A 20,347-nucleotide genomic window follows, 5' to 3' on the forward strand; every position below is an offset into this window, starting at 1 on the left:
GCAAGTCTTTTTTATTGCTCCCTTGGGCTTTCTATGGACTCTATTGGTGTGAAAGTGAGTGCGACATTATAGGGTGGCCATGTGTTTATGTGTATTTCTGAAATTGTGAATGTGCCGTTCTTAGTGGTGTTTGTGAAACCTTACTGGGTCCTGGAGGAAGGATTTAATTTAGAGACGTGTTTATTTGTAACACCTAAAAGCTCTGATTGGGTCCCCTTGATCACATGACTGATTGCTGATTGGTTCCCTTGGATGATAAGACACACCCAGCAGATTCTCTAGAATGTGTAATTAGAACTGCCCTGCCTATGTACTCAGTGACTTTGCAAAGTGTAATTTGAGCCATTCTGACTGCCGACTCCAGACAGATTAGAACTCACTACCACTCCCACTCTCCAAACAAGTTGCTGCCCCACCTATCTTGACCAAGTTCATGACCGAATCCCCCACCCACCCCCAGCACAAGTTTCTGACCTACTTCCCCCACCAGAGTTCGAGTAATCCCCCCCCAGCCCAAGTTCCTGACCTCATCACCCGCCCAGCCCAAGTCCCTGGCCAACTTTCCTCCTCAGCCCAAGTTCCTGACCTAATCACCCCCACTGCCCAAGTTCCTGACCTTCTTCCACCACTGCCCGCCCCCCACACACCAGATCCTTATCTTCTTCCCCGTCCACATTCCTACCCTACGGATTTATGACCTTCTCCCCCATCAAGTTCCTGACCATCACCCCCCCCGCACCATAGAGGGGGCATTGTTTATGGATCATGGATTGTTAAGGGGTTTACTGGGCAAGAAGTGAACAGTGACAGTCTTGCCATCTGGATCACGCTCTCGACCCCTCTCTTCCCCCCCCCCCTCCACCTCTTTAGACCTGGATCACATTTTTTCACCATCCCCATTGTGATCTCTGTACTCTTTACACCCCACCCCCCCAGATTTCCTGATCTCCTATCTCCCCTCCCCCCCCATTTCCCCCCTCCCTCTCTCCAATCCCCCTCTCCAACCTCCCTTTTCCATCTCTCTCACCCCTCTCTCCGCTCCCTCTCTCTTGCTCTCCCCCCTCGCCTCCCCGATCTCCCTTTTGATCCTCTGTTAACTGTGAGATACGACACCTGCGAGGCCGAATCCTGGTCACATCGCGTATGCAGGGTGTGCATGCAGAAAAAGGGGCAGGCCGACCATGCGCATGTGCAGAATGACACAAAAATGTTGTTGCAGATGAACTGGAATCTGTCCATTAACTGCTGGCAGAACAAAGCGCTGCCCTGGTGAAGCACTGGTCAGTTTGGTGATGTATCTCGAGCCCTCATTCTTTTTTGTATCAGATTGGAGAGAAGACTGAACTAGCGAGGGCTGGTAGGGTGCTCAGCAGAGAGCCATTCTCTCTCCAGACTGACGGCATTAATGTAACATTTTTCTCTCTTTACCTGTCTTGAAGTTGATGATTCATAGTCGATAACATCCACAAGTAATGGCAATGTCTCACCCAACGGGCTGTGATAGGGTGGAAGGCAGGAATTATTTCACAAAAGTGGTGGGAATGGGACAAATAGAGAAACAAAAGATTGGTCTAGAGATGTAAGTAGCAATCATTACCCGCACCCGCTGTCTGAAAAAATTGGGAGCAGTGGTTATGATCTGAATTTGTTGAACACAATATTGAGACCAGAAGGCTATAAAGTGCCTAATCGACAGACGAGATGCTGTTCCTTGACCACACACAAATCTAGGCTGACACTCCAGTGTAGTGCTGAGGGAGTGCTGCACTGTTGGAGGTGCAGTCATTTAGATGAGATGATAAACCGAGGCCCCGTCTGCCCTCTCAGGTGAAGTTAAAAGATTCCATGGCATTATTTTGAAAAAGAGTAGAGGAGTTATCCGCGGTTTCCTGGCCAATATTTATCCCTCAATCAACATAACAAAAAAAGAGATGACCTACTCATTATCACATTGCGGTTTGTGAGTTTGCTGTGCGCAAATTGGCTGCCGCGTTTCCCACATTAAAAGTGACTACACTTCCAAAGTACTTCATTGGCTTTGAGACGTCCAGTAGTCTTTTCTTACATCGAGCTTCATTTGAACAGTGTAAGAGGCAGAGATCAGAGAGGGAGTGGGACGGAGAATGAAAATGTCAAGCGACCGGAAGCTCAGGGTCACGCTTGCGGACTGAACGGAGGTGTTCAGGAAAGCGATCACTCAATTTGCGTTTGGTCTTTCCAATGTACAGGAGACATCATGAGCAGCGAATACAGTATACTAAATTGAAAGAACAAGTAAATCACTGTTTCACCTGGAAGAAGTGTTTAGGGCTCTGGACAGTGGGAAGGGAGGTGGTGAAAATGCAGGTGTTGCATCCCCTGCGCTTGAACGGGAAGGTGCTGTGGGAAGGGAAACGAGTGTTGGCGTGATTGAAGCGCGGAGGGAACAGTCTCTTGGAATGCTGAAAGGGGAAGATGTGTTTGGTGGTGGCTGGTGGGTTGGAAGGCGAGGACAAGGGGATCTCTAACGTGGTTCTGGGAGGGAGGGCAGAAGCATGGGAAATGGGATGGACACGGACGAGGGCCATGTCTATCACGGAGGGGAATCCTCGGTTGAGGAAAAATATATATTTGTAAGCACTGGTGTTGAACTTGGCATTGTCAGACTTGATGCAAAGGTGACATAGAAACTGAGAGAATGGAAGAGAGTCCTTACAGGATGCGGGATGGGAGTGTAATCAAGGTAGCTGTGGGAGTCAGCAGGCTTATAATAGATATTGGTTGACAGCCAATCCCCAGAAATGGGAAGGGAAGGAAAGAGTCGGAGGTGGACTACGTGAAGACGAGGGAGGGATGGAAATTTGAAGCAAAGTTGATTAAATTTTCCAGTTTGCGGAAAGAGCAGGAAATGGCATTGACAGTCATCAATGTACAGGAAAAGAGATTTGGGGTGGGGACTCGAGTAGGACGAGAACAATAAATAGGACCTATGCTGGTTCCCATAGCTACACCTTTTATTTGGAGGAAGTGAGGAGTCAAAGGAGAAGTTATTCAACGTGAAAACAAGTTCAGCCAGGTGGAGGAGGGTGGTGGTGGATGAGGACTGGTTGAGCCTCCATATCAACATAACCAAAACAGATTATCTGGTCATTATCACATTGCTGTTTGTGGCAATTTGCTGTGCACAAATTGGCTGCCGCGTTTCCCACATTACAAGTGACTACACTTCAAGAGTACTTCATTGGCTGTAAAGCGCTTTGAGACGTCCAGTGGTCGTGCAAGGCGCTATGTTAATCCAAGTCTTCCTCCATTCAAGAAAAAAGCAGAGTGCCCTCAGGCTGTCCTGGTTGGAGATGTAGAGGGACTGGATGTCCCATAGTGAAAAGGAGATGGTTAAGGCCATGAAACTGGAAACTTAAAATAGAGGAGGGCGCCGGAAGAGTCGCTGGGGTTGGTCAGAAGAGACTGGACCAAGGGAGAAAAAAGAAACAAGATAGGAAGAAATACATTTCATAGGGCAAGAACAGGCTGAAACGATAGGACAACCAGGTCTGCAGGGTTGGGGGATTATAAGGTTGGAGGAAAGATCTCCAGAGATGAGATCAGTGACAATCTGGGAAACGATGGTTTGATGTTTGGTGCTATATACTGGTCTGTCCTCTAAAACAAATGATCTGGTCATTGTCACATTGCTGTTTGTGGAGCTTTGCTGTGTATAAATTATCTGCCACTTTTCGTACATTGCAACAGTGACTACACTTCAAAATTACTTCATTTGCTATAAAATGCTTTGGTTGTGAAAAATGCTTTCTCTCTCTCTAATGCCACATATCATCATAGACAGTCACTCGAAATCAAGGAAGACTTGCTTCCACTCTTATCGTGAGTTCTTCGGTGGCTGTACAGTCCAATAAGAGAACCAGTCTCTGTCACAGGTGGGACAGTCATTGAGGGAAGGGGTGGCCGCATGCTCTTTCTGCAGCCTGTGCTTGTTTTCTGCATGCTCTCGGCGACGAGACTCGAGGAGTTCAGCACCCTCCTGGATGCACTTCCTCCACTTAGGGTGCTCTTTGGCCAGGGACTTCCAGCTGTCAGTAGGGATGTTGCACTTTATCAGGGATACTTTGAGGGTGTCCTTGTAACGTTTCCGCTGCCCACTTTTGGCTCGTTTGCCGTGAAGGAGCTCAAGAGTACAGCGCTTGCTTTGGGAGTCTCGTGTCTGGCATGCGAACAATGTGGCCTGCCCAGCGGATCTGATCAAGTGTGGTCAGTGCTTCAATACTGTGGATGTTGGCCTGGTCGAAGACATTAACTTTGGTTCGTTTGTCCTCCCAGGGGATTTGCTGGATCTTGCAGACATCGTTGGTAGACTTGAGGTGTCTACTGTACACGGTCCATGTTTCAGAGTCACGCAGGAGAGCGCAGCCCCGTAGACCACATATATATATTCAATAAACATCTGGTGACCTGCTAGTTGTCCCAGTCTTAGGCAAAAGTACTTCATTGGCTGTAAAGCACTTTGAGACGTCCGGTGGTCATGAAATGCACTATATAAATGCAAGTCTTTTTTTCTTTCTTTCTAGCTATGGACTTTTTCCTACCTTCAAGGAAGCTGCTGCCGATTCCTGTCAAGGTTCTTACTTACATTCAGCTTAAAACAAGGAGAAATTGACACTTTTTCTCACTAAGGCGTTACATCCTTGTTGGGATATAGCCCCTTGGGTGTCAGCAGCCCTCCAATACCTTGCCCAAGTATAAACATAGGAGGTCAGTGTTGGCAAGCTATTTGACTATAGAAGGGAACTACAGGCAAGCCAGATGCTGTCCTCATCCAACATTCACTGTCCAACAGGAATCACTGGCTGATCTTCCTCTTTTTAGCCATTCGATGTTGAAGTCAATTTTTAACACCTTTACGTCAGTTGAGATCAGATAACTCCCGACAAATCAGACATCTGTTCCGCAAGGCTCAGCAAGACACTTGTGCCAAACGTGATAATGATTTAACTCGATATCTGCTTTGCCTGACCAGCCTACACATCCTTGTTTAAGAATTCAATGAGACCCAGTTAGCTTGCACTGACTGCCATCTAGTGGTGGCAATATTGGTATTTACTTTCTTTTATTAAATTGCATGTTGCACACTTAAATATGAAAAAGCAATGCTATTTTCAGGCAGTGAAACCTATACACACAGAACGTTTATATAGTTCCCCATCCCAACACACTGCACTGGCAGAAATTCTGTTTTTAAATTCTGGGAATGTGGTGTGTCATTGGCAAGACCAGCATTTATTGCCTGTGAGAAGGTGGGTAAGCCTTCTTCTTGAACCGCTAGTAGTGGTTTAACACAACTGATGGGCTTGCTAGGCCACTTCAGAGGGCAGTAATGAGTCAACCACAGTTGTGTGGGACTGGAGTCACATAAAGGTCAGACCAGGTTTGGGCAGATTTCCTTCCCCAAGACATCAGTGAACCAGATGGGTGTTTACGATAATCTGACAGCTTCGTGGCCAATTTTAATACCAGTTTATTTACAGATTAAAAAAAAAATTCAATTCAAATTCTTACACTGCCACTGGTGAGATTTGCACCCATGTTCCTTGGATTACTAGTCCAGTAAAATAATCACTACACTACCGAACCCATACAACGCATACAAATTCAGTAAGACAAGGGATCAGTGAATTGTCGAGCCTTTCTTGACCACAGGGAAAAATACCCAAGACAAGGATCAACTTTTCAGAAAAGGATATATAGTTACGCATGAGGATGCAGTACCAGTTTTTAAATTTAAAAGCAAGACAGATCCCAAACGCCACTGACTGATGAAATTTAAACACAAATTTTGTTGAGATTTATTTTCCTTGCACCTCCCAACCCGTGTCCTGAAATGTTTCTCCCCCCATTCCCTCGCCAGGATGCTGGGGTATGGTTCCACTCACCAATCATCCTCCAGTGCCTTGTCCAAGTGGCCACAATGAGTGCTATTCAACTGCGGGGGGCACACAGCCAAGACTGATCCAGTCCTCAATTGATGTCTATACACACACACTAAGACAAGCCAACATGACTCACTGAAATAATCAAGAGGGGGAACTGTGGTTGATTTACCCCTCCATAGCCCAGTTACACACACCGGTAACCATCCTGGACAGTATGGCCAAGTGGGGGCGCATTTAGAGCCAGTCTTTGCATTTTAGCTTTGCACGGCGCGCACGATGGTGAAACATGCCACAGCCACTGTACAGATCTTTGTCAGCATATTTCAGTCTAGTGAGCTTTCAGTTTACAAGTAGACAGAGCTGTTGCCTAACTAAGTTTTAAGTTTGTTTTCTGCGCACATCACTCAAATTATATTCACACTAGTGAAACCCACGCTCTAGATTTTCAGAGTAAGTAGAAACTGCTCCTCGGTTTCAAATGATAAAAAGCAATTTGGACCAAAGAACCTCAGCAGGTATTTTATTTAATATTTACACCTTTGATATGCTCCACTGAGAATCACGTTATTTTTTTTAAATACAGAATTCAACCTGGAATGTCTGTTTTCTTTATTTAAAAGAATGAAAATAAGCACACAGCAGTAATGAATGAAAACTCACAACATGAAGAAACCAACACAAAAATTCCAGGACATTTCTGGTCCTTTCGACCAGGCTGAACTGTAAACAGATTAGTTTGACCTCTATTCAATTCCCAGCAGGGTAACCTGTACTGATCTATAGAACACACGTTTTGTTATTCGCCTGTTCTATGTTGCATTGGGGGAGGTGTAGTAGGAAGGAAGTGGAGGAAGTGGTTGATTGCCTTTGTAGGTCTGAAGCACTATTACATATAGGTACACTGCATGAACTGCTGGTTTACCAGCTCTGCTGTACTGAGCACTAGGGTGATGAGAGAGCGTCACTATACAGCTACGTTCCCCGAGCATGGATCTCCTTTTTAGTCTTTGCAGGGTGCCCCCGATGGCTGGTGTGCACGTTTGGAGTGTCAGTGGGAATGAGATGGCCTTCTTTCCACACCTCCAAAGGCCACTCTATAGGCCTGGGACACCAAGCATTGGCCACCTCCTTCATACTGTTGGGCAGTCTGCAGCAGGAGACCCATGTTGCTGCTACCGATTGCAGTTAATTGGTAAAAATAAATCCCGTAAGGCTTTGGAACATCTGGTACTGCTCACTCTTGTACGCTTCTATCTATATTTGTAATACTAGTTAGCTACAAGAAACCACAAAGGAATAGGATTTAAGATCGCACCGTTGTATTTGGCACAGGTTACTAGGATTTGCTATTCCCATACCGAGTAGCGAGGAGTTTTCACCTGGGCCCTATTTCTGCTGTGAGAGTAAACCATCGCCAGTGTTCTGCCGTAAGGTGGCTGGGTATAAAATTAAAGCCATGTCGATTTTTCATTAAGCTGGATCTCAAACACACACACACACAAAATATGTAGCACCCAGAAAATGAGCCAATTTACAGTACAGTTCGTTTTGAATAACCTTCTGGGAAAGATCTGTAGCACCTGATGGCAAGCAAAGTAATGGATGGTTTGTGGTGAAACTGCAGTAAGCAACGAGCAATGAAGGTGAAACGGGAGGAGACAGATCCTCCAGGTATGGACTGCAAAGTGGCACAGTACCCTCTAACCCATGTCCGGCCCAAAACTCAGCCAGCATGGGGCAATCGCTGTACTTAAACACCAGGCATATTCATACAGCCTAGCACAAGTTGAAAGTAGGACTTTGGAATGGGGAGCTTGTAGTGGGATATAGGATTGCAGGCCTGCAGTACATCTGCCAGCACGCTGCTTATACACAGGAGCTCATTCCACTGAGAGGCAAGTTTAAAATGTTTCCTCTCTTAAAACCTGGGTCAAACTGAAATTGCGCACGTAAGGATTTGACCTTCTATCACTTAGATGGTCCAAACTCAGCACACAGGGAAGGGCTGCCCTTCGAAAGAAATGGGAGCAACTTACTCTTGTACGGAGTAACCTGCAATTAACATATTTCTGGTTTTAGCCAACTTCACGACAAAGCAAGAAAGCTACATTTAGACGTACAGCAGATAAATGGCGATGCAGAGGGAACATATTCCTATGTTCCTATGTTCCTATGTATGCACATGGTGTGACAGTGTTTTGCTGAAGCAAATTGTCCTTTGTTCAATTCGCTTGTCCCCATTGAAGGAGCAGCGGTGGCGAGGACCGAAGGATAATGAAAGTTGCAGGTAGCTCGTCAGTTAATAAGTCCCTTTGGCGTTGTGTGTGTTTGTTTGTTTTGTTTCTGACTGTCGCAGTGCTCAGCACTTGTTCAGAGTTCAATCACAGTTAAAGTTTTCTCACGTCCTTCTGAAGTGTGCACAAACCTAGGGCAGAAAGATCCACACGGGGCTCATTGTCCGTGCTTCTTAGAGAGATATCTGCAGAAGAGACGGTATGATCAATTAAAAAGGAAGGCACATCACGCTTGCAAAAGAATAAAATTGAGGAATACAACATTGAAGTAAATTAAAGGATATTAATTTAAGGAAAGAAACTTGGATTCTTCAGTCTCACAGGGGTAGCTGTCAAGTTAATTTATTGCCATTTCCTTTTCTCTTTTATCAATGCTACTATCGTCCTTTCTCCTCTGACCTTCCTTCGCTTGTTCCTCCTTACTTCATCCTCACTCTGTTGAAACCATCACACTCCTGCTTTCCCAGGACTTCCAAAACTGTGGGACCCCAGTGTTCCCTTCCTCCTACTATCTACAGGCTCTTAAAACCCAAACTTGCTGTTAGCTAAAAGTCAAGTCATTTCTTGACTTATCACATGTCATGAACAGGTACAGTAAATAATCAAAAATGGAATGCTAATGGAATGCTGGCCTTTATATCTAGAGGACCAGAATACAAGGGAGTAGAAGTTATGTGGCAGCTGCACAAAACCCTAGTTAGACCCCACCTGGAGTACTGTGAGCAGTTCTGGGCATCACACCTTAGGAACGATGTATCTTGGAGGGAGTGCAGTATAAATTTACAAGAATGATACCTGGACTTTAAGGATTAAGTTACGAGGAGAGATTACACAAATTAGGGTTGTATTCCCTAGAATTTAGAAGGTTAAGGGATGATCTGATCAAAGTTTTCAAGATATTACGGGGAACAGAATTATTTTTGCTATTTGGGGATTCTATACTAGGACTAGATGCACAGTCTAAAAATTAGAGTCAGACCTTTCAGGAGTGAAATTAGGAAGCACTTCTTTACACAAAGGGTGGTAGAAGATTGGAACTCCCTTCCACAAATGGCAATTGATACAAGATCAATTGTTAACTTTAAATCGAGGTTTGATAGCTTTTTGTTAACCAAAGGCATTAAGGAATATGGGCCAAAGGCGGGTATATGGAGTTAGGTCGCAGATCAGCCATGATCTCATTGAACGGCGGAACGGGCTCGAGGGGCTGAATGCTTACTCATGTTCCTATATTCCCCAGCACCTCCTCTCCTCTCCTCTCCTCTATCTAGATGGTGTTCTGCAGTGCAATGTTCCTGCTAAGCTGTGCGGAGGCTGCTTACCGGCTTTTCAATGGGAGTTTTCACACTTGCACGAAATTTTGAATTGGGCCGCACAGCCCATTAAAGGGATCGCGCAGCCAAAGAAAAAATTAGGGGAACATTGCTACAGTGTGATCAATCACCCTTTCTAGTAGGTAAAAAACTCCTAATAATATTAACTGTGAGAATTGCATTGGTAAAGGAATGTTACACGCACACGTAGCACTTCTAATTCAGCAGAACATGGTTGAGGTGGAAACGACAAGCCAGCAGGGTCAGTTCGACCCCCAGGAACACATCTCCTGCAGGCAACTGTGCTGACAGCCACTGTCTCGAGCTGCATGTCACAGACATTATAATCCTCGTGGCTAACGGTGAAATATGGCGGAGACAGGACTGGAGTTTATTTCTCCCCACCCCCTATTTTCACCATGCCCGGTTAAAACTGTTTATTAACATTTGCTAATGTCCAGTGCCTTTTAACTGCAGCACATCCATTGAACATCTCATCACTCAGGAAGTCTTATTTCCTGCAGCAGAAAGATAGGAATGATGTATGTGTTTGTAACGCTGAATTTAGGCACAATAGTAAATTAATGCAATGTAGCATTGTTTGGCAATTGGTAGGTAGATCAAGAGTTTAGCACTGAGCAGAGCGAGGCTCCTTTTCAGAGTTCACAACATTATCAGATACAGTAATATCTCTAATTCAGTATGAAATGAATACAGATACAGCGTCGTGAATCCGGAACCTTCGGGACCGAGGCTGTTCCAGATTCCTGGTATTTCCGGACTTCGGAACGTCTTGCTGATGTCACAAATCTGGAAATACCCGAGCCGGCGTTCGGGCTGGGGCGGGCCCCGCCGAGGAGGCTTTCGGGTGGGCCCCGCCGAGGAGGTCACGAGGCAAGGGCAGCGGCGGCGAGGCGAGCGGGGCTAGGTGAGCGGTGGTAAGGCGAGGCCTGAAGTTGGGTAGTGGTGGGGCCCCGAGGTTGGGGCCAGATTGCGGAACATTTTACAGATTCCGGACGACCCTGCCACCGATCGTCCCGGAGTCTGAAACTGCAGATTTTCGACGCTGCACCTGTACACTATTTTTTTTCTATGATATTAAATGGCAGCAGAGGATATAGATACTGGCCTCAAACTGAAAGCTAATTGATACATGAAACATTTTGAAAGGGATGTCAGTGCTCGGGAATGGAACAGAACTTTTCCCCATTTCAGAAACCCCGTGTTAACGTTGGGCACGATTGAATGTTGAGGGCAACTCCCTCTGCTCTGTCCCCAATCATGTGTCTCAGCCCCAAATTTGGAAGAGCAACCCCCCCCAACCCAATTGCACCAATGTGCAATAACCCACATCAGCCATCCTGGGCCTCCCTGGTTGAGATTGCTAATGTGTGCAAATCTAAGGACCGTTTTAGGCTATTCTGTGCTGCTATGCACACCAGGAACTTGTTGGAGATGGCCCTAACCCACAATCCTAATAGCCAGGGAGCTGTTCATATCATCAGTCCAGGTCAGATTTGAATTAAGGTGCCAGAAGTGAAAGAATTGTGCTAAACCCATGTAAAGCAAGAATAACTTAGAATCACAGTACAGAAGGAAGCCATTCGGCACATCGTGCTCTCTGAAAGAGTGACCAATTAGTCCCATGGTTGCTCTTTCGATACTCCTGCATGTGTGATTCCTTTTTAAATAGAGATCCAATTCCCTTTTAAAAGTTGATATTGAATCGGCTTCCACCACCCTTTCAGGCAATGAATTCCAGATCATAACGTGCTGAGTAAACATACAGCACCTTTAACATCCAGAGACATTGCACAGAGGAGCAGCAATAGAAGACTTAGGAGGGGTGGCTGAAACCATGCTCGAAGACTGAGGTTTTTAAGGGGGCTTTTAGAGGATGGAAAGAAAGTGTCCAGGTGGAATGGTTTAAACAGGAAGTTCTAGAGGGCAGGGCAGATAGCAGAAATTAACATATTGAAGTATGAAATAAACATGCTCTTTCTATAGATATGAAGTGGCAAAGTTGGATGAAGTACATACGCAAGTCTCCCTGCCCAAGAAAACATCTGTACTGTTGACATAATTCAACAACTGGAACACACACGCAGATGCTGACAGCTGAAGCATGGCTCTTGCTGTTTGGTAGTGTGCACAGTGGGAGGTCGACGACATCCTTACCTTTCCCAGTGTTTATGATTAAGGTCCGTGAAGTCATCTAGCTTGCCGATCTCCTTTAGGTACTGAGACAATTTAAGCAGCTCTCTGTCTTTATCTCGGTTGAGATGAGCCTTCATGAAAGGTCTAATCTGGAAACAAATTGCAGTACAACACAGGTTTCGTTTACATCTAGCCACAGTAACACCCCACGACTTGAAACTAACCCTACTGACAAGTGCAGACATTTCTCTCTCTCAAACTTTAAAAGACTCCGCCCATGGCTTAATGTACAATGGCACTGCCCAAAGTAGGACAAAGCCATTCCAAACAGATGGTCTCAGGTTCGATTCCCAGGCTCTGCTTAGTCAATCCCATTTAGAGCAGCAATTGGGACATGACAGCACCCCTGAGCTAAGGGTTCTCACCTCTGACTGCTATCAAGTGACTCCTTTTACATTATGCGCACGTGGAATTTGGGTGAGAAAAGGATGATGCTCAGCAGTGACACTCTCTCTAGTCAAATGACCTACACTCATTATTATTTTATCCCCATTGCAAAGTTTAGAATCTGTTTCTTTGTCTGCTAACAGTCAGCAAAGAATTGATTCAGTGTGTTGAGCGATTTTGACAATGTTATAAGGTATCATATAAACACAACTACTCCTTTTCTACCTGCAGAACCCCAGTTAAGACCGAGAGTGACTACATGGCTAGGACTGAAATGGCTGGGAGGGGTATGTAATAATGGGCTGAAGAGACCCTCTGCCCCATTCTCCCCTCAATCCTCGTGGGGAAGTATCCTCCACAGCAGCTTGCCCCAAGATGAGAAACTCAACCTCTGGGAGACACTGACACAGACAATCAGGCTTTTAAAACACACCGACTGAGGGCTGAGTCGGGTTTGTTAAAGGGAAAGCTGAGAGTGCCTTTGCTGAGGTAAGGAGCCTAAAATTCTGGAGGATAGTTGGCATGCCTCTTTGTTTAAGTCAAGTATATATGGGACAGGCTAGCTGGACCAGTTGGTCTTTTCCTATACAATATATATATATATATAAGACAAGCCACTGATGACACATTCTTTAATTTGTATGCAAAGATAAGTTGTAATGATTGAACTCAGTGAATCTGATCATAACTGTATATTTGCTCATTGTGACATAAAGCAGCTTAACAAAACTTTTGTTCAGTCCACCGGAAAAATTGAAGAAAATATATGGACAAGACACAAACATCTGATTCGGGTCACAAAGGGGTATAATTGTTACATCCACTTTACAGTATTGCACAAGTAGATATCGAAAAACGTCAACAGCCAATCTGACAATTTGACCGTTTACGGTAACGACTGATAACATGATACAGGTTCGACCTACATAATCTGGAGTTCCGGAATCTGGACACCGGGCCAATCTGTGGCGGGGTTGTCCGGAAACCAGAAAATGTTTCAATATCCGGACTCCCCTGCCCTCGCCCCCCTCCCTCCCCTTCACCTCGGCTGCCGACCCCAGCGACCTCGGGCCCAACGAGGAACTCCTCCATGGCAACGGACCCCGCCCAATCAGGTCCTCGGCGGCGCGGCCCAGCCGGAGAGGCTCCACGCGAACATCTCCACGGCGGTGAGGCCCCGCCCGAACACTCAAACAGCTCATCGACGAGCAACCCCCCCCCCCCCACCCCTCTTTCTGACGTTCCAAAATCCGGAAATACCCGAACCCGGGCTCGGGTGTTTCCGGATGCGTGACGTCAGAAAGGCGTTCCAAAATCCGGCAAAACACAAAATCCAGAACGTCCTCAGTTCCGGATTCGGGACACTGCACCTGTACCGCATATTGGGCTCAATTTTCCCCAGTGATTTGCGCCATTTTTTTAGCGCGCCACTTTTTTTGGGCCAAAGTTTAAAAAATACAAGTTTCCCCAATCAATTTGCACCAGCATAACTCAGCTGATTACGATTTATTTAGGTTAGGTATTTTTTTGAGTCAAAGGGGGCATAACCTGCCATCCGCGCCAATTCTGGCCAGTTAGGTGAGTTTGGCTCGCTCAGAGTTACTCCAGTTCTTCTTAGGCCGGCTTATGTGGCCTCTGTGACAAAACTTTCCGGTGACTTAAGAAAATCACGCAGATAAGTAAATCAGCGCAGCAGATGCAGGAGAGATGAGAGTGGGGGGGTGGAAGGGGGAGAAGCCTTTTGGGTATAGTTAGGTACGGGGACCAGGAGAGAGGGCATTCTGCCTGGGATAGGTGGAGACCGTCATTGGAAGGCCATTCGGCCAGGGATAGGTGCAGGAACCAGGAAGCCATTCGGCGAAGGATAGGCGTGGGGACTGGCATCGGTAGATCATACGGCTAGGGATAGGTGTGGGGACTGGGAGGGAGGAAGCCATCGGCCAGGGATAGGTGCAGGAACTGGCATCGGTAGGCCATATGGCCAGGTATAGGTGCTGGGACCGGGATTTTGGGGGGGGGGGAGACTGTAATAATCTAATGGAGGTAAGTTGCTGCAATGTTTAATGTTGCTGTAATGTGCTTGTACTTGGTTGCTGTGTCACTTTCTAGCCTCAGCCTGCATTGTGTCCCTGGTTACCGTGGCAACCAGATCTTTTTGGCGCAGATCAAGGCTCCACCCCCTAAAGTAAACGACAGGCTCGGCGGCATCAAAATGAAGAAATCAAACGGGGAAACTTGGAAGATTTTTTTTTGCTGTACTTGGGCCCCAAAAAAACAGGCGTAACTCTTCCAAGTACACCAAAAAACAGCTTTGGGGAAAATTGAGCCCAAGGTATCTACTACAGACGCAACTCTAAGAGAGGAAGTGCACTGAATCTAGAGCATATACTGTAACGTGAGAACAGCCCTTACCTTTAACCCGTTTTGTGGGTTCATCAGAAAGTTTCGACCAATGTCATCAAACATTATTGTATTTTTTCTAGTGTAGAACTCTGGATATTTATCCCATATGACTCCCAGTGGCTTGACCTGTGAACAAGAGCACGTGTGAAATATCTTCCAAGAACATCAGTACCACATTCAAATTGTAGCATGGGGGTTGAGGAGGGCGATCTTAATCAAAACAGCTTGGACTATTAATACTGATACAAACCTATCTTACATAAAGAAGCTACCAGAGCTTTTAGTTTCACTTGCACCAAAAGGGACATCAGTCCAGTCTTTTTTTTAAAAAAAGAGCTGAATGGGTGAAATGAGCCTGGCTCCATCTCAAGCCCCTTCCTAAAGCATAAGACTGCTTATAGTTCAGCACTAATCAGCAATGTCACACAAAGAAGCCACAGTATAGCTGGTGTTGGATATATAAAAAAAAGGCCACAACTGGTGCAGCAAGGATGCCAAGACACTTTTGTTGGGGGAAAGAGTACATGGTGCTTTACTTTGCATCTAACCCTACTATACTTGATCTGGGAATGCTTGCTAAGACAGTGTAGAGGGAGCTTTACTCTGCATCTACCCCTGCTATACTTGATCTGGAAGTGCTCGCTTTGACAGAGGGAGCTTTACTCTGCATCGATTTTTGCTGCATCTAACCAGAAAACGCACAAACGGCATCTAACTTGCGAGGTACCTGATGATGGAATGTTTAACCAGACAGTGTAGAGGGAACTTTCCTCGGTGTCTAACCATGCTGTCCTGTGTCTAACCAAGCTATACCTGACCTAGGAGTGTTTGATGGGACAATGTAGAGGAAGCTTTATTCTGCACCTGACCTTGGAGTGCATGGTACTGAAACCAGGTGCCTGAACATTAAAGTGTTCCGTATTCCAGCACCAACATCCTTCATCTTGATCAGCACAAAATTTGCAGAAAAAATGTTTGAGGAAATGAATCTTTGATCAAATACCAATAAGAACATAAGAAATAGGAGCAGGAGTAGGCAATTTGGCCCCTCGAGCATGCTCCGCCATTTAATACGATCATGGCTGATCCGATCATGGACTCAGGTCCACTTCCCCGCCCGCTCCCCATAACCCTTTATTCCCTTATCAGTTAGGAAACGGTCTTTCTCTGTCTTAAATTTATTTAATGACCCAGCTTCCCAGCTCTCTGAGGCAGCGAATTTCACAGATTTACAACTCTCAGAGAAGAAATTCCTCATCTCAGTTTTAAATGGGCAGCCCCTTATTCTAAGATTACGTCCCCTAGTTCTAGTCTCCCCTATCAGTGGAAGCATCCTCTCTGCATCCACCTTATCAAGCCCCCTCATAATCTTATACGTTTCGATAAGATCGTCTCTCATTCTTCTGAATTCCAATGAGTAGAGGCCCAACCTTCTCAACCGTTCCTCATAAGTCAACCCTCTCATCTCTGGAATCAACCAAGTGAACCTTCTCTATACTACCTCCAAAGCAAGTATATCCTTTTGTAAATATGAAAATCCAAACTGTATGCAGTATTCTAGGTGTGGCCTCACCAATACCCTGTATAACTGTGACAAGACTTCCCTGCTTTATACTCCATCCCCTTTGCAATAAAGGCCAAGATACCATTTGGCCTTCCTGATCACTTGCTGTACCTGCAGATTAACCTTTAGTGTTTCATGCACCAGGATCCCCAGGTCCCGCTGTACTGCAGCACTACACAATTTTTCTCCATTTAAATAATGACTTGCTCTTCGATTTTCTGCCAAAGTGCATAACCTCACACTTTCCAACATTATACTCCATCTGCCAAATTTTTGCCCACTCACTTAGTCTGTCCATGTCCTTTTGCAAGTTTTTTTGTGTCCTCCTCACACATTGCTTAAAAGTCTGACTGATCTAATTCTTCATAAGTACTTGTACTTAAATACAAAGGAGCATTGCTTAAACATCTACTTTTGCACTCACCTCCACCACTCCTCTCTTAGGTGTATGTACTGTGATCATAGCTGCACTGTCCAACATGAAGGTTATTTTGTAGTTAGAGTGTGTTGTGACTCCTAGTTCCTGAAAAGATTAAGAAAAATGTACAAAATGCTCAGCAAAAAATAACAAAAAAAAACTAGAAAAAAAAATCACACAAAGCGAAAACTTGCATAAAATGGAGTATATTTCCCTTCTTCCAAAAAAACCCAGATGGGAAAAATGGGTGCTCTGCTCCAGCCTTGGACATGCCCAGCAATGTACCACCACGTCACTTTACAGTAGGAAAATAATTCCATTCACATTATGCTGTTTACTAAAACATCTTAGAAAATGCTTCACACCATGAGATACTGGTGAGGTACAGTGACTATTGCACTGCCAAACATAAATACGTAATATTATCTGCATTATATAAAACAAAGTTCCATTCTGATTGCCACTGATAAAATTCCACGGCACTTTTTGAATTGCATCTCAAAAAGAGAAACAAAAGAATAATTTTTATTGCTTATTTATTTCTTCTCAGCACCAGCAAGTTAGATATGCTTTTTTAAATATAAAGCCAAACAAAGGCAAATAGAATTTCAAAATGTGTTAACTCCGATATTAGCATGATAGTCCTTTGCTACTTGGTTGTAAAGTTAGCAAATATTGTGCAAAGCTTGGCTATTAGATGCAAGAAGGAAACAATCACCTCAGTGTTGAGGCAGAATTTTCATTTAAATCATTCCCAGGTGCCCATTATTTTTATGTACCGAGAATATTTTAAAACTTTTACACATACATGCATTTTCTGTACTTACCAGGTGGCCAGGTCACACTTCGTTCATCATGCCCGAGTATTAAGTTTATAGTTGCCATATACTTACATCCTACTTACTTTTCAGTTCTCCCAGCTCCCGAACTTAAGAGGTAGGAGAGATTCAGCTTCATAGCACCATCTTCTATGTTGCTCTGAATTATTAGTCCAGGCCTTTAGATCACTAATCCAGTAGCATAACTACACCACCATACCATCTTTATCTGACTGCAGAACGCAGTGGTGTCAGATCCCATTGCATAGGATCCTATGTAATCTCACACCACGCGAGTAGAATTCCTGTGTGGTGTCCAGTCAGGTTTAAGGAATGCTCAGGTACTTTGTAAACTTAATCAAGGTTTACTGGATAGAAGAAAACCACAACCAAGCAATGAAACTTTGATGGCTCTACTCTGCAATATAACCGCTGCTCAAGTCTGACATTACATAAGAAAATAAGAAATAGGAGTAGGAGTAGGAGTAGGCCATACTGCCCCTCAAGCCTGCACCACCATTTAATACGATCATAGTTGATACGATCATGGACTCAGGTCCACTTTCCTGCCCGCTCGTCATAACCCCTTACAGAAATAGACAGTTTCTTAAACTGTCTTAAATTTATTCAATGTCCCAGCTTCCACAGCTCTCTGACCTGTTGCTCTGCTAGTTGTAAGGATTCCTTTTTCCCTCCCAACCTTTCAAACCAGGTAATAAGGTGCACAACAGCTTAGACTGAAAGGCAGATGATGCCCAATGCTTAGGTCTGTGATGTAAACTCTCATATGGTAGTGCATTACTAGCGAAGGGTACCACACTTGATTTTACAAATTGGCAGGCAAATAGTCTTGCAATATCCATTCATTAAAAATTCAACTGGACAGAATATTCACTGAGACTTCATCCCAATGAATTATAATATTAAGGCAGCTCATACCAAAACATGATTGAGGGCGGAATATCTTGGTTAAAAGAAGCAAGTAATAATTCCACCTCAAAACTTCCGAGAATTTGAGAATTGATCATTTTCAGTCGTGGAAATAACAATGGTTTCGGTAAGAACATAAGAAATAGGAGCAGGAGCAGACCATACGGGCCCTCGAGCCTGCTCCGCTCCATCAGAATTATACTGTTCTCCCTCCCTGCACCCTCAAGGTGTTGAAATTCAGACTCATTCCACCATCTCCTACTCTAACTCAATCTATCCTAGAACCTCAAAATTACAGAGCTCTTCACTTCCTCTACTAGCTTTCAAAAGTTAACCTGATTTGGTTTGTTTCCTCCTTCACTCTCTTTAAACTTGGTGATGGCCTGAGCTACAGCACTGGGCCTTTCGCCTGGGTATCCCAACTTTGAAAGAGTATTATTTCCTTTCTTCTGAAAAATCCCAGATGGGAAAAAAAATGGGTGCTCTGTCCTAGACATGCCCAGTAACTCCCAGCAATGTTCCACTACCCCGCTCTAAGTTACCTAAGCCTTTTACAGCCCAGATAAGGTTGGGAACTACTTCAGCAGGTCAAACCACAGCACAACACCATTCCATCATTTAAAAGAACGTGAGAAAAATTCTTCAGCTCACAAGTCATTGCAATTTAAATTTGCATCATGTCATGCTTATGAAGTGCGCACACAAGCCAGATGTTGCAGGTCAGTGAAATTATAGCATGATTATAGCAACCAAATGGTAGATGACACAAAATGGATTATCCAAAGCAGCTTTGGGATAGTGAACTATTATAAGGTCACTCTAAGGAACAGGGTACAGGTAGCTCATGTCATTATCTGGGACAGCGGCAACAAGGTCACAGCATAAGATCTAGATACGGACCCCATTTTCCCGCTTCGTGCATCAGGTGGATTCAATCAGGGATGACTCGGTACCAGTTCTATATGGAGCACCAAAGCCCTCTGAAGGGGTTTCCCAGGTGCCTCCAACGGAATAAACTGCTGGTGGCACTTTCACCATCGTCGATCTGCCCCGCAACTCGCGCCTGACACTGCAGGAGGTTCCAGCCGGAATGGTCAAGTTAGGAACCCAACTATGTATTACTGTACTTGTGCAAGATTGGCTTTGAAGTTGGAGCAGCGAGTCCCGAATAACTGCACACATGCAAGCAGTTGTTCCGCTGTTGCCGAATCTACCCCGGAGCATAAATGAAGCGGCATCTACCACCAGGATGTTGAATGAATCGATGTCACAGTGTAAATGAGGTATCCGTCCCTGCGTCACCTGTCTCAGCTGCGAGTGCTTGAAAAGAATAATGGGAGTGATCCCCTCAGGTATTGTTTGAAAAACTGAATGCAACATAGAAAGAACAAAAAAAAAATCACCAACACAATCGATTACTGGGACTGAGACGGTGCCCTCAGTACAACATAAAGATACCTACCATTGACACTGGCTTGTACCATATCTGCACGAGGAGTGCTTATACTGTCACTGGATACAAAGCAAAGCAAAATAATTTGAACGGTGCCATTTTAACCATAGTGAGCAACAAAACAAAATGACACTCGGACACTACTTACTTTCATTTTTACTTCAATCCACTTCATGCTGGTTGCAGCTGTGTATAAAATTTAGAGAAACGATGTGAGCCATGACGTACTATAGCAATGCCAAAGCCAAGCAGAATTGGACTAAATGACAACAGCTACTGTCACTGACCTTTCGATAATATTGAATTAACTTATTAGCCATATTCATTAAATTTACTTTGAAATCTTTTTCAATAATAAAGGCAAGTAATTTGCTTACGTTCAGAAACCACCGTTCTCACTGTCTCCGAGACTTTTTAATGCAAAAGTGTGGGACTCGAACAAGCGAATCACACTGCACGAGTGTAGAAGCTCATGAGATGGTGCGTGACGGTAACACCGCTGTGGGATCACCATCACCACAGAGACTGCAGCGGTTCAAAAACAAGGACCACCGCCATTTTCTCAGGAAAATAGAGTTAGCACCAATATTCCTGTTAAGCTCCACGGCCACTTGCCGGATTCACAA

General features: G+C 44.8%; 1 protein-coding gene across 2 annotated transcripts in view; it reads right to left on the bottom strand.

Moving 5' to 3' along the window:
• Positions 1-6,430: 6,430 nt before the first annotated feature.
• ublcp1 (ubiquitin-like domain containing CTD phosphatase 1) overlaps positions 6,431-20,347 on the bottom strand; it is a 41,694-nt gene continuing 27,777 nt past the window's right edge. Inside the window, exons 7-11 of one of the 2 annotated variants that reach the window (XM_070878579.1) lie at positions 19,870-19,907; positions 16,527-16,625; positions 14,548-14,664; positions 11,710-11,837; positions 6,431-8,403 (exon numbers count right to left, since the gene is read on the bottom strand). In XM_070878579.1, coding sequence (XP_070734680.1) covers positions 8,376-8,403; positions 11,710-11,837; positions 14,548-14,664; positions 16,527-16,625; positions 19,870-19,907 — 410 coding nt within the window. In that variant the 3' untranslated portion in view covers positions 6,431-8,375. Of the gene's footprint in view, positions 8,404-11,709; positions 11,838-14,547; positions 14,665-16,526; positions 16,626-19,168; positions 19,589-19,869; positions 19,908-20,347 lie in introns of those variants that run through there. The other variant, XM_070878578.1, reaches the window with a different exon arrangement.

Source organism: Pristiophorus japonicus, chromosome 4 (assembly GCF_044704955.1).
Source record: "Pristiophorus japonicus isolate sPriJap1 chromosome 4, sPriJap1.hap1, whole genome shotgun sequence".
Lineage (NCBI taxonomy): Eukaryota > Metazoa > Chordata > Chondrichthyes > Pristiophoridae > Pristiophorus > Pristiophorus japonicus.